The 14,732-nt window shown below is 35.5% G+C and overlaps 1 protein-coding gene across 6 annotated transcripts in view; it reads left to right on the plus strand.

Moving 5' to 3' along the window:
* Positions 1-13,170, plus strand: part of ARFIP1 (ADP ribosylation factor interacting protein 1) — a 44,723-nt gene extending 31,553 nt beyond the window's left edge. For all 6 annotated transcript variants that reach the window (XM_061993305.1, XM_061993308.1, XM_061993306.1 and 3 more), the window contains 3 exons: positions 1,760-1,917; positions 4,897-5,071; positions 12,745-13,170. In XM_061993305.1, coding sequence (XP_061849289.1) covers positions 1,760-1,917; positions 4,897-5,071; positions 12,745-12,900 — 489 coding nt within the window. In that variant the 3' untranslated portion in view covers positions 12,901-13,170. The remainder of the gene's footprint in view (positions 1-1,759; positions 1,918-4,896; positions 5,072-12,744) is intronic.
* The last annotated feature ends 1,562 nt before the right edge of the window (positions 13,171-14,732 follow it).

Below are 14,732 nucleotides of genomic sequence, written 5' to 3' on the forward strand. Positions count from 1 at the left end.
AAAATAAGATCTCGAAGAGGTGTCTGCAGAAGTATTGCTTAATGTGAGTGTTTTGCTGCTTCTCTTTTGGATAGGAAGATAATTCCTGATTCTGGGCTCATGTGCCTCTGATTATATAGACAGATGAATTCCAGTTTTAATTAACTTGTGCGTAGAGTATGAACTGAGTGTAAACGCTGGATACAGAAAGGATTTCCTGTCTGATTCATAAGACATATTTGCAGAGTTCATGGACAAAACTTTTTTTTTTTTTTTAATATATATGAAGCTGTATAAACCAGTAGAAGTATAGTTTTGGTGGCAAGCATGTTTTAGTATTGCAGGCCACTGCAGTCTCGTTGCTCTTACCTCTCTCCTTTGAATTGGTAGTGTTGCTCATTTGGCTCTGTGATGATCTGCATCAGAGGACCACCTGGAAAACTAACTGCAGTCTTGCCTGCAGGAAGGAAAAGAAGTGGGACTTAATGGGGGCATTCCTATTGCTATCATGTCTGCCTGTATTGCTCTTATTTCATCCTTGTGCTAGCACTCATAGCACTGTGTTGCTGGCGACATTAGAGCAAAACCAGATGAAAAAGACTAATTTTTTTTTTTAAATTTCAGCAAGATCTGTAATGATTTGTGGTGACTGCTTTTGCTACCCAAGCAAAGCAAAGGTGACCGATCTTTAGTGGTGGTTACAGGGCTTAGCTCATTAAAACTTGCCTAAAGTTCTCTTCCTTTTTTTCTTCTTCAGTTTACTCACTTCCACTGCACTTCCTTTTGTAGAGGATTCTTCCCTTACCATTGTCCGTTACCCTTACCCACATGAAATCGTTAATGTTAACATGAAATATCATTTGGCTTTGGTGTCCATGTTCTACACAGATGAAAAGGAACTGTGAGAATTCAGCACTTCTGAGTCAGTTGTTGGCAGTGTGCAAACCTAAAAAGACCAAATTCCAAATATGAACCTACTGTGTTTTACAGCCATTACAACCAGAGATTGTATTCTTTTCAGTAAGAACTCCCATCTGCAGAATATGAAGATGCCATATGGATGACATAAATATAATATTTGAACTTGTTTGGCATCCATGCAGTAGGAAAGTCTTTGCAGCCTTGGTCAGGGCTTACACTGCTGTTGAAGACATGAACAAACATGTATCCAAATGTGACTGAAATAACTTGGAAATAATTTTGCCCTTGTCCCTTTAAAATTTATGACTGACCTACATTGTAAGTTTTATTTCCTATTCATTATGATACTCTGCTCTTCAATTATTTACAGCCTATTAAGCTGTGATAGATGTTGGGGACTTTTGCAGTGCTCTTTCAGAATGAAAGAATAAAACTTGGTAGCTAATTAATGCTGTAGGCCCTTGTGATTTTAGTTATATTACTGTATTTAATGTACTCATGTCGCCGTTTGTATTAAAGTATTACCTAGACAACCACATGAGAGATGCTGGATTAAAACCCTGTTGAATGACAAAGATTACATTAGTACTTGTTTTTTAAGTAATAAGAAATCACATAATGAAGTATTTTAAAATATCATATGTGGTAATGAAATTGTATACTGTGGTTTACTGATGTTAGAGATTTCAAAAACTGGGATCTGAATATTGTATTGAAATCACAGCTGTTTAATCATAACTATACACAGACAGAAGCAGAACAGCCAAATCTGTGCGTTTTTGTGTTTTTATATAGTTGCTGTTGAATGTTATGGTTTTAAATTATCTACAGTTTTGTTTTCTCTGCTCTTTGTTTATAGGAGGAGTTTGGCTACAATGCAGATACACAGAAACTTCTAGCTAAAAATGGAGAAACTCTTCTCGGGGCTATTAACTTTTTTATTGCCAGTGTGAATACACTGGTGAATAAAACAATTGAAGACACATTATTGACTGTGAAACAGTATGAAAGTGCCAGGTAGCTATTCTGTGTCTAGCTGTTTTCATTACTAACTAATCTTGAGGAAACAGATTTATCAGCTTAGTCCTTTTGTGAGTGACTAACCTGTCAGATAAAAAGCTTATTATGTAGTTCTCATATAACTAGGATTTAGAGATAACTACCTCATTGCACGTATCTTCAAATGTTTTGTAAATGGTCTTTTGTAGGCTTAATTTTAATTGTTAGCTCTAAGAGTAATTGCAGCTATTTTTTCCTGCGTGTTATATTAAGGTGGCTTTCTAAGCTGTGTGACAGTGTAAGGTTAATCCTTTTATCCAGCTAAGGTATAATAGTTAAAATAATATCTTTGACAGAAAAACATTTAGTCTTGTGCTTCTGTTGCTGCACTATACGTGCAAATCGTGGTTAAATTTCTATGCAGAAGTTCCAAGCTTGGTCAGCAAAGGTGGAAAAAAAAACCCAAAACCTTTTAGAGAGTAACATCTGGCAGTAGATTATGGATTTGCTGCCCCACAGCAGGTTACTTTCAGATGTGACATAGTACTCTAAAGCCAGGTTCCCTTTTCCTGTCAGGGTCTGGACTAAGGGCCCATTCTTATCCTTGGTTCCATTACGACTTTCTTTCAATTAAATAGGATAAAGTGTGTTACCTGAATTCTTAATGGATGTAGTTGATGCTTTAAGTCTTTGAGATGATACTTTCTTAGGTCAAGAATTGCAAACCACTTCAGTTTTAAAGTTCTCTCCCCCTTTTTTTAAATTGTTCTGTTCCAGTGCTTATTTATAAGCAAAATAGTAACTTACTGTTTTGATCAGCTTTCAAAAGGCATGAAAGACAGCGTTAATATATACAATATATGTTGTTTTATTTTTTACTAAATTATTTTAAGCAGCCATAACAATAATTTTGCATATTTTCAAGGTATGTCCCTTGAAAATTTATAGAAAATATGTGTATTCTGATTGTTCTTGCTAGTCATTTTGACTATATGGTTCTTCTCTTTTTTATACCTTTGTGACTTTCTGTTCATTAAAGAAATCAATTATTTTGCCATTTCAATGAGGCAGATAAATTACAAAAGTTCTTTGCTTAAATAGCCAGTCTGTCATTTTGTAATATGAAAATAGGTCACATTTCTTTTAGTGCCTCTTCTTCCATGTCCTCATTTATACTTCAGCATTCATCTCTTCCCCTTTTCCATCAACTCTCTATTGGTTTGTTTCATTTCTGGAAAGAAATCCTTTAAATAAAGCCTGAGTCATAGCATCAATGAGAATCACGGGGATGCCTGTGAACATTACTTCTTTTACCTCTGAAAATGTTGTATTTTATTTTTGGAGCAGTTACACCAAGTGCAAAGCTGTCTCTTTTTTTTTTTTTCTTTTTTTTTCTTATAACGTTTTTAATCCAGATTTCTTTCCAGTTCTAGAAATATCTGTAAGAAAGCATATTTGAAAAGACAGAAATCGATCGATTTGTTACATTAAAATTATCTATCACATGCTGATAATGCCAAGTTCCATTATTTGAAAGCTACAAAGAAGTATACAAGGAAGAGGGAGGCTTTGGGCAGGTCTATCCATGACCTTGGAGTGATTTCTGACTTATCTATAGCTTTACCTGGTCAAGAACTAGATGGCTGGGTACAAACAACACATTACATATAAGGAGGAAGAAGAAAGTTAAGAGACTATCACAACATTTGTCCACTTGCAATAATATTCTATAATATAAAATTTATATATCTGGCAAGGATCCAACATGCAGTAGACTTGTATGTAACACTGGAAAGCACAAGATTAATGTAGTGATACAATCTTTAAACTACCAGCATTCCATAGGTGCTTTTCCCACAAATATATATGCTATATATTGATATACAGAAAGCTTAACTGTCTTGGGTGGGGAGGGGGGAGAACTCACAAAGTTTATTAAGACAAAGCTGATGGTTCAAACTTACTTCTGTATTGAAAAATACTTCTAAGACATTCTGATTTTTTTTTTCCTGTTAGAAGGTATGACTGGTTCATCTCATGTAATAAAATGGTGCAGTCCAATATGGAAGGATATTGAGGACGTTTAGGACTTTTAAAAAATAGATGATGCTACATGAATACTTAGCTGGTTCAATTAAAATATTGTCAAGTGTCTGCAGGCAAGAGCCTATACCATAATAACATGAATCTGGTTTTGCGAGCAATATCCAGGATAGATAATATGGAGAGAACAAGAGTAAATTAGAAAATACTTTTCATCTCCTATCTGGAAGTGGGATGTGTACCTGTAGTGCAGAGTTCGCTTAAATACTAACTTGTCTGTTAGTCTTAACATCCTGTTTTTCTCTTCCCTTATCTCCTTCGGTAGTGGTATTGATCCAGAGTCTGATTTGCCTAGGAAAATAAGATAGGTCCTCAGGAGAGTATAAATAATGCATCATCTTTTTGCAGCCTGTTTATCCATAGGGCAGACAAGTTCTTGCAAAACTGTTTGTGGAAGAACTATAAAACTGTTCCAATGAGTTCATGCTGAGAAGCCTAGAGCATGCTGAAAAAGCCCTGGTACAGAGTTTAGTAGAAGTGAGCTGTTGCTCAAACGTCTCCTTAAAGGGGATGTCCTGCTATTGGTGCTTCTCAATACAAACTCTTCACTGAACTGATTCAACAGCAGAAGAAAAACCTGTAAAAAAAATTCACTAGCTTTATCTAGGTTAGCAAGTGGAGATGTCCTAGGAAAGTCTGACTGTTAAAGCCAACAGAGAGTTGTGAGCATGTGGCAGAGATGGAAACGAAAAAGGGAGGCTATTTGTTGAGGGTAATGTTACTTAAGGGTGATGTTGCTTGATGAATAGGAGGAGGGGGAGAAAAGTCTTTCCCAGGTGTTTCCTTTTTTTTTTTTTTTTCCCCTTCTTAACTATTTTGTTAATTTCATACTGTACTTGTCTCTGTCTGTGAGGTCTGTTTTGAGACACATTTAGGTTTTTTTCTTTTTTCCAGGATTGAGTATGATGCATATAGAACAGACCTAGAAGAGCTGAATCTTGGCCCTCGTGATGCAAATACTCTGCCAAAGATTGAGCAATCACAACAACTGTTTCAAGTGCACAAAGAGAAATATGACAAAATGCGTAATGATGTGTCTATCAAATTGAAATTTTTGGAAGAAAATAAGGTAAGCTGCAGCTTCTGAGATTATGTTTAGTACTTTTGTCCTTTTAAGTTTCTGTTTTCTTAGCAATACTGTAGTTAGATCTTTTGCTAGATCTTAAAATGTATCCGAATTCAAAAGTAGAGCAAGCAAAGAAAATAAGCTGAATTTTCTGAATTCTTGCTGTATCACTGGAGGACACGCTTTTAGAGGATGCAACCTTAAAACTCCTCTAACTATAAATGGGGAAACATTATGGCAGTAAGTTTCTTGTTGATACGGACAGTTTGAAGTTTGGAAAAGCATTACCTTTCCAGTTTATTGCGTTCTTATTTAAGGTTCAAAGACATACTGAAGTTTGACAGTATTGTCATGGAGGATATGCGCAAAGAAAGAGAATTGAAAAGAGACTTCTTCAAAATTAAGCTTTCTTAAAAAACTTGAACTGAGAAATATAACTTTCTATAATTAATGCCTTTATTGTCTCTTAATTCTAAACACGGCTTTTGAACTGCTGGTTTGAAAGGTTTGTTTTCCCCATGTGTGATTTTCAACCATACCATTTTGTCTCTACCCTCTTAACGATGGGATTCTTACCCCTCTTATTGTCTACCAGGCAAAAATATAATTGCCTTACAGAACACACTTTTAAATTGTGCTTTCTTTTGATAAATGAGACCTTGTAAGTTGTTTCTAATAAGATATCGAAATTATGGTCTTTTAAGATCTGATTTTTGTTCATATTCATAGTAAATTAAGTATTTATAAACATCTGAAGACTATATTTCCTGTGTTTTTCAGAGGGAGGAAAATATGATCAAAATTTAGTTAAATGTAGTAGTTTATCAGTTTTCCCATATCTAGCAGTGGACTAACATTTTCAGGATGGCTTAATTTATGTATTTCAAAGATTTGAATGTAGGTAACAAGGGCCTGTCAGAATATTGAAGTGATGTCAAATGACAACAGTATCAAACAATGCTCCTTGCATGGAAGGAGGAAACTTTGTTCAGAATTCTTGAATTTATTGTCACATACACAGTTGCATCAACTACTTAGAATATAGATGGAGGACAGGGAAGAAATACAAACCATCAACAGATGAGAAGAAGGAAAAAAAGGGAGAAAAATCAACAAAGCTTTGGTTTACAAAACAATACGTGCTTAAAGTGTAGCTCCTGAGCTCTGTTGCTTTCCATAGGCATTTGCATTAGGACTAGGGATATGGAATCACATAGTCATTAATGGTTGATCAACCAGATAATCAGATGATTGAAATCTGGTATGGCCAAGACTCATTTTTTGTGTTTTCTGAACTTGTAGCCCATTAACTTTAAAATTGCAGTATGGATTTTATTGAATAAATTTTCTTGAGTAAGCTGAAGTTTAATCTAAATGCTGGTACGTAACACTTATGAGCATTTTTTACTTTAAGAACTGTGTTTTAAAAAGATGCTAGATTGAAAGCAAGTATGTTGAAGGTGTCTTCCCCCTTACATTTTCATTTTCTATTAAGTTGTTTGCTACTAATATGATTGAAATTATTTAAATCTTTCAGCTCATATATGCACAGGAATTCTGATGCTTAAGTTCAAATTGGTTTAAAATAGCACTGTGCTTCCTCTTGGTTTGCATTAACTATATAGCAGACTGAGCAATTTATCTTGTATACAAATAGGAAAGCTTCAGAGTGAAAGCATTTTGTTTCTGTCTTGTACAAAGAAGTTTCCTTTTTAAAAAAAAAAGAAACACGAATGTGCATTAGGTAGTTCAGGGAACATGAATGAAATTGTCTTCCTAGTGACAGTCTTGACTTAGATTAAGCATCCTGTTAGCAGCCACAGCTTGCACATTTTGTTTCTGAAAAAGATTGTTTTTTCCTTCCTGCCTTTTTCTTTAGATTAATACAGAGGGGACTTACATGCTTAAGGCTTTTTGTCACTGGCCTACGTTTCTCAGTTTTGACACTAGAGATGTCAAAATATTTACTAAAGGACATAAGGACTTTTGTTCCCAAATAAGCCATAGAAAGGGCTTCCTTTACAGTAAAATATTGGCTTAAATATAATTATCAACTGAAAACTTTACTCTGGTAAGCTTTAACTTGGTGGGGTTTATTTACTGTATAGGATTCCCCATAGTAAACAACATGTAATCTTAACTTTAATCCTAAATTTTCATTTCAGGAACACTTGTGTTTTGGTTTTTTTTTTTCCATTTGCATTTCTCTCTGGTAGTTTTTGTTGTTCTGTTGCCCAGAATGTTTCCTGGGGTGTAGTGGGAGATAGTACTTGTCTGAGAGATGATGTTACTACCAAGTTGACATCTTCATTCCTTTTTCTAGTGCAACCATTTTTTTGAAAACTAATGTCAATGGAGAGGAATTCCTATTAGGCCTCATACTTACCCTGAAGGTAGTATTAAGAAATTGGAATGTACAATTGATCTGCCAGACAACTATGCAACTGTTATAAATATTACTTTTAATTTTTAGCTGCATACAGAGTGTATGTGGCTGCGCTCAAGTCAATTACTTTTCATATGCTAAAGGGTTATTAATTCAATAAGTATAGGGTCAGTAACTGTAGGAAGTAGATTTAATAATCTCAGATCTTGTACTTTTTTCAAATGTACATAATAAAATTACTAAATCATCATAATTTAAACATCTATAGATACAGCATGAGCCTAACATAAAGGAGGAGAAAGAAAGGAAGGGGAGCACAATGGGTACAGCTGTATGAGTGTACAATGCAGCTACTTTAGCTGTGGGAGTAACGCACTGTTTAGGATATGGCTTGAACCGAAGACCATATATGATGCTGAACTTCCAGGTGGAAGGATAGTTTTGATACCATTAAGCTGTCATGGTAGTCTCAGGAAGGGAATTATATACTGATACTATATTCTTAGTAACAGAAAGTTGCCATTTTGTGTGTCTGTCCTCATGTCGGTGGCTATTTAACAGAATGAGAGGTCAGAATAAAAGAAAATAAGATGGGCAAAATACCTGATTTTAGCCTATTTTAGAAACCTGCTGTTATTGCAGGCTTATTGCATTCAAGGCAAGTGATGGCCTTGCCAGACTCACTCTACAATATACTAGAACATGAAAATCTCTAATGTTCAACATATTTACATGTCTTGTCGTGGTGCAGAATCCAGATTTGAATGAATATTTGTTTTGAGTCTAATTAGAGAAGCCTTTTTATCTAAGAAAATGATGCAGTAGCAGTGTAATCTTTCTATTATAGATTGTAAACCTTTGGGCTTCAAATCTTGTACATATTGATCCAGGATGTAGTACAGTGTAGTCTCAAGCTTAGTTACCACTTCTGTGTTGAAAACAGAATTGTGTAATGAAACTTTACCATAGCAAAGTAATTAAGCAATTTAGAGTTTAATTTTAGATGAGATAAATCAGTTCATGATTATCTCACAATGAATGTTTTTACAGTCTGACCAATATTAAAGATTTTTAAAATAATGTATTTTTTACCAGACAAATTTGTGTCAAAACAGAATCTTAGATGTTGTTTTGTCAATGTACCTCCGCGAGGTGCCCTCAGTCATGTTTCCATTCAAAAGTTTTGTCACATTTGGTTAAGCATGACATATCAGGAGAGGGAAGACAGGGACGTGATTCAGACTGTCACTGCAAATGAACTATAAAGCCAGTTTAACTGGCGGGTGGGCTCCAGTTTGTTTGTGTTGCTGCAGATGTCACCAAACAGCAATACTCTAGATGACCTTACATTTATGGAGAAAAAGAGTCATCATGTGGTTGCAGTCTTTGTGCCTCTTATCCTGGGTTTATTTGTTAATATTTAAATTAAAAGCCTCTACAGGTTCAGAGAACAGTAAATCTGGGATTGAAAATTTCTGTCTGTAAAACACAATACACAAGATTTCTATTAATGCTTGTTTTAGAAGTGATTTTAAGAACAGCTGCAATCAAAATCTGTGTCTAACAATTTTTTATTTGTTTTTTTATAAGGATGATGATCTGTTCTTGCCTTAGAGCTTTCTATCACAGAAAAACTTTTGAAAAGTCATTCTCTTTCTGAGAAAAGAGAAACTGTTATTCATGTATGAGCTTGAGAAATGGCAAATACCATTCTGTGTAGAGAAAGAAATTGAATGCACTTCTGTGAGTTGTACTTCAGGAGTTTGGTGTTTAAATGCTAGCTTCTACAAATGAAAGCACTATGCAGTCTAATGGAAATGCAGATGACACAACCATGAAGACCACATAATTTCAAATAAAGATAGCTAGGAGAAACAATTATGATAGTTATGAGGAGGTACAAACTCACAGAAAGATTGGAAAGAGAGTAGTCTTTTTGGTCATTGATGTGGCTGAAAAGTCTGAATGAAGAAATCGTGCTTATTATGCCATGGCAAATAGGGTTTTCAGAGGGGGGTGGGGGAATGAGGACAGTATTTTAAAAGAAATAAAATGTTAAGAGTATCCAGAAACAATGTGAAAACTCAAATCCAAACTATAGTATCTTCTGCATATGAAACTTAGTTCCTCTGTTTAAGGTATACCCTTTTTATCCACTAAGTTCAGTTTTGTTTTGAGACTTAAGTTTGCCAAGTTTATTATGGAGCACTTACTCTGCTCAAAATTATGAACAAATAAGTGTATGCAGCTAATTAACAAGGAACAACGATTTTAAAGGAAGTTCAACTGTCAAGTGTGATGGCTTTTTGACAGGTATGCTCCTTGTACATTGGAACCTTGTATTTTAGCAATATACCATTAACATTCTCTGATTGAAAGGCAAATCTTTGAGTACTCCTTTACTGTCATAGGTGCTACAGCTTAGTGCTCAAGAGTCAGCCTGTAGCACTCTTGACTGACAATCACTACAAGGTTTTTTACTGGAGGAAAAAAAAAAAGGTGATCCCTTCATGCTGTATCCCCTTCCCCCCACACTGCCTTCTTTTGTGTTTACATAAGTGCTTTTGCAACTGCACAGAGAATCAGGTTGGGGAAGAGATCCAGCTTAAAGCAAATATGTTGTTGTCTGGTTAGTTTTAATCTAGATCTGTTCCATGATCCAACTGACTACGTAACTACGTGAATGTTTTGCCAACAGAGAGTTGAGGTGAAACATAATGTGTAAGCAGGGAATCAGTAGCTGGATACAGGAGTGGGTAAGACTGAGATTCTTTCCTGGGAAAGCTGTTGAGGTTTGAACATGGTTTTCAGTGAATACTTGTAATTCAGTTCTTAGCTGTGATTGCAGACGTTTTTGCTGTGAACACTGGGTGATCTGAGATGTTACAGCCTTTTTCTCTCTTTCATTTCCTAGTACAGCTCATAGTAGAGCGTCTTTGTACAGTGTCATACAGAATAAGTGGTCTTTTTCTAGAGATTTAATCTGAAAATTACCTGGACAGAGCTGTGGATAAGGAAAATTCCACCATCACTTTTGGAATTCATTTAGCAACCAGCTTCTGAAGGAGGAGAGCAGAAGTTTTAACATCTTGAACCTCTGCAACTAGTTTGATAATATCACAAAATGTATACCACAATGATCTGGCCTAGGGACAGATCCTCATGCCATGAGGTAACTCTGGTAGTTCAAAAAACACCCCACCAAAATAAAAAATGCATTTTTTCTTTCCGACTCATCTGCCACTACACTATCTGTGTAGAGGCATGTGTGCCTCTGTGCGTGTCTGCATGTATGCTTGAGCCTAGGCCTGATTGCATTTACAGACTTCAGGGCAGTTCACAGGAGCTTTGTGCTACAAGCTACCCTAACGAAGTACCAAATTTGGTCTTAAATTGATGAACTTGGGCTGGGAAGGTGGGTTAATTATCCTGCTTTTATTTGAGTTCCTATAAACAGTGTGAATAAAACTCTTGTAATATTTTAATAATATGCTAGAAGGATGAGTGTACTTCTGTGTAGAATTCCCAGCTTCAGTTGTGTCAAGTCTTGCATGTCAGTGATGAAAGAATCTGTTCAAGAAAAACTCAGAAGAAAAACTCAAGAAAAACTGCTAATTTTTTTTTGCTTTCTAAGCTTTTGAGTGGAATAATCTATCAAGCCTTTTGATGGAATAACCTATCATTTTACACAGTTAATGAAACAAAAAACTTTTTCTTTTACATATATTTAGTTAAATTAGCCTGAAGTGTTAGTGGGAATAACATAGGGATACCAGCTTTCAAATTGTCAGCACAACTTAAACCAAAATTTAGGTCACCAAAGAGAGATTCTCGCTTAAGTAGGATACTGAGGTCTGTACAGTTGTCAGTTTATGTGCAGAACTTAATACTTGATTACTTTTTTTTTTTTTTACTGAATGGTCCAATATGTTGTATACTCAAAAGAAATTTCTGCTTTTAATGCTGAAACTAACATTCAGAACGCACATTCAGAACTTTTTTCTCAAAATACTTTAAAAATAAAGTATATTGTTACATTTGTGTGATAGTGTAAATGTTAAAATCCTCCATTGTAATAGCTTGTATAGTATATGTTGTGGGGTTTTTTATATTTGAGATCTTTTCTTAAACAAAGGCAATAAAGTACTTCTGGTTTGAGTTGTGTACGTTTCAGAAAAGCATGTTACCCTGTTAAAACAGTCCTGGCCAACTGATAGGGATAGGCCAAACCTGGCCCAAGGACAGTTTTGCTTCCCAGCATGACAAGAGTAGGCAGTGGATTGTGCTGACGTGAGACAGTGATCCAAAATTTGAGGGAGCCTAATCTTCTACCTACCACATCCTTCTTTTGGGTGCAGTCAGCACTCTGTCATTTTGTTCTCTTCCATGTTGGCTATATACTATTGTGTTCAAGGTCTTGTAGGCTGAAAACAGGCACAGGGCCAACAGTGTAGGGATGTGCACTCTGACAGTAAGGTTGTGTGGGGCTGAGAATACACTCAGGGACCAAAAGGACAGGTTTTGGCTTTAGGAGAAACTGGACAGGTGCCTCTTCAGCATACAACTTCAGGTTTACTGGTGTGCTAGCACCAGTAGCATTTGTTTAACTTTCACTTCATCAGTGCTATACAGCTTGTCATTGTAGACTAGACTGGAAGAGAAAAACAGCAATGCCTTTCAGTTACTCTTGTGCTCTTCTGAAGTTTTGATTACTGCTATGACCTGAATGTTTAATAACTACTTTCTACAACTGTTATGGTCAAGATATTGACCAAGTGCTGTAAATAATCCTGTATTACAGGAGATGGCAAGAACTATAGCAGGGAAAAGATCTGTTTCTTTTGACTAAGGTTAAGTGAGCTGGCAAGCAACTCTCTGCAAGGGGAACAAATAAATGAACTGCATACTTTAGATAGTGCATTTGTTCTACTCTTTCAGGGAAGACCATTTGGCCTGAAGGTAGGTATCTTAAACAGAGGTTTGGCGTGTAACTTCAAGGAATAAAGTACTTGTCATCAAGTATTTGATATTTGATAACATCATGCCGTTTAGTTGTATGTAAGGACCAAAAGCAATTCTACATTAGTGTTGGCTCTTAAATATACTTTATGAAAACTGAGTCACTTTAATGTTTAAGAACTTTGTATTTGCATTTTGTATTTTTAATCATTTATTAAATAAACATGTTTGAAGTCTGAGCTTCTCAAATACACCTATATTTCTATAACTGACCTGTGATGTTAGTAATGTCTGCATTCTCCTCCTAACCTATCTCTGTCCTTGCCTGTAGGTTAAGGTATTGCACAATCAGCTTGTTCTGTTCCACAATGCCATTGCGGCGTACTTTGCTGGCAATCAAAAGCAGCTTGAACAGACACTTAAACAGTTCCACATCAAATTGAAAACTCCCGGAGCAGATGCCCCATCCTGGCTTGAAGAACAGTAATCAGATCACCGAAGAGGACCCATGTTAACCCGAAATCTTTAAATCTGATGATAATTAAGGGTTGGGGTTGAAGGACTGTTGTAGTGATTCTTGCACAGACAGCTTTAATTTTTTTCCCCTTTTATAATACTGTAAAACTGAATTTGGTGGGAAAGTGTAGGTGACTTGAAGACAACCAAACATAATTTCTGTAATTTCAAATATAGAGCACTCTTTTTCTTTTTTTTTTTTCCATGTAAAGGTTGGTGGTTATTTCTGTAACCGGGATGGAGGGGTGGGGGGAGGGAGGGAAAACGAAACTATTATAGATTTGCACTGACAGATTATATTTGTGATTTCTGGTCACTTCAGTGGCCAGTCAAAATATTTCCAAATGGAGGTTTACATGATTTGTACCAACATCTGGTATTTTATAGATGAGTATAGAAAACATCTTTAGTAATTTTCATATGACTTTTAAAAAGGAGAGAGTTAAAAGAGTATTTTGCAGATAAATAATATAAGGCCTATATGCGATATCTGCATATAAGACAACAGTAACAAATGGCTCATTGGCTAGTGGAAATGCAGCAAATGCCTTTTTAAAAGATGTACCTTTCCATCATAGGTTTAAAAAAAGAAAAAAAAAAAGAAAAACACTAAAGCAAGAATCACTGTCAGTCTGAGGCTTCTAAGCACACCTTTTTGCTTTTCACCAAGTGGTTCGCTGAGTGAGGCCAGCCATGCAATGTACTAATTTCATTTAAAATTTTACTTTCTCTATGAAGCAAATACCGTACTAGCCTTAAATCACGGGTATGTGCCTTTTTATAAGATAATGTTTTCCACCAGTGTATGTAATCCACATAATGGTTTGTCAATCCCCAGCAAGGGGAAGGAGACTGTGTGAATGCCATTTCATTGTACACTTAGAGCAAGTTAAAGCTTTAGTTAACCTTCATGGACAGGTATGATTTTGAGAGAGGAAGTCAGGCCAGTATGGTTTTTGTATTTAATTGAAAAGGGTGCTTTGGTAACGGAAGTAACGTGGAGGATACTTTTTTAATTTCTTCAGCAATCATCTAGTCCTTAAATGTAAAATTCTGTGTCAATTTTGTCATAGATGTTTTAAATTCAGTATATTGGAGTCCTCATTTGCACATGTTATGTTGCTTTGTGTTCTATTAAGTAAAATGAAATACTTCAAATATTATTTACAACGGTGTGGATTGTATGATTTATGTACTGTATGTTCAAATGCCTTTCAGCTGACATTCTTAAAGTTTTCAGTGCTTAACACAACTGTAATGTAACTGTAAATCAAACTTTTTAATCATTCCTCATTAAATTCTTGGCCTGACAGAGCCTTCTTTGTTTTTGTTCTGTCAGAATCTCTTGTAATAGTTCATTTATGTTCCCCAGAATGTATATCCTATGTGAATTTTGTATTCATATTAAAGGTATTTGCAGTCAAATTTCCTTGACTTGTGATGGTTGAGAGTAGAACTCAAGCTTCTGTGGTGAAAGCTTAGTCCTGTTTTTCAGAATTGCCATCTCCTCCCAAGAATTTCTAGTAAAGAAGTACTACATGGTAACACTGATGCTGTTTTGTTTCAGGATGGTTTAATCATGTGCAAGTTCAAGGTGAATGTAACTCACAGTGAAACAAATCTTTCAGTACATGTAATTCATGACTTAAACTTTTAAAGGACATTTCATTACAACTCTTATGAAGCCTTTGACTTCCACCTCCTCTGAACCATTACATGCGTATGGTATGATGGTGCAAGAATCTGTATAACTGTACAGTTGAGCTAGGAAATCAGAGAGCAGCATTATATCGAGGATGAGGA

Source organism: Colius striatus, chromosome 3 (genome assembly GCF_028858725.1).
Source record: "Colius striatus isolate bColStr4 chromosome 3, bColStr4.1.hap1, whole genome shotgun sequence".
Taxonomy (NCBI): domain Eukaryota; kingdom Metazoa; phylum Chordata; class Aves; order Coliiformes; family Coliidae; genus Colius; species Colius striatus.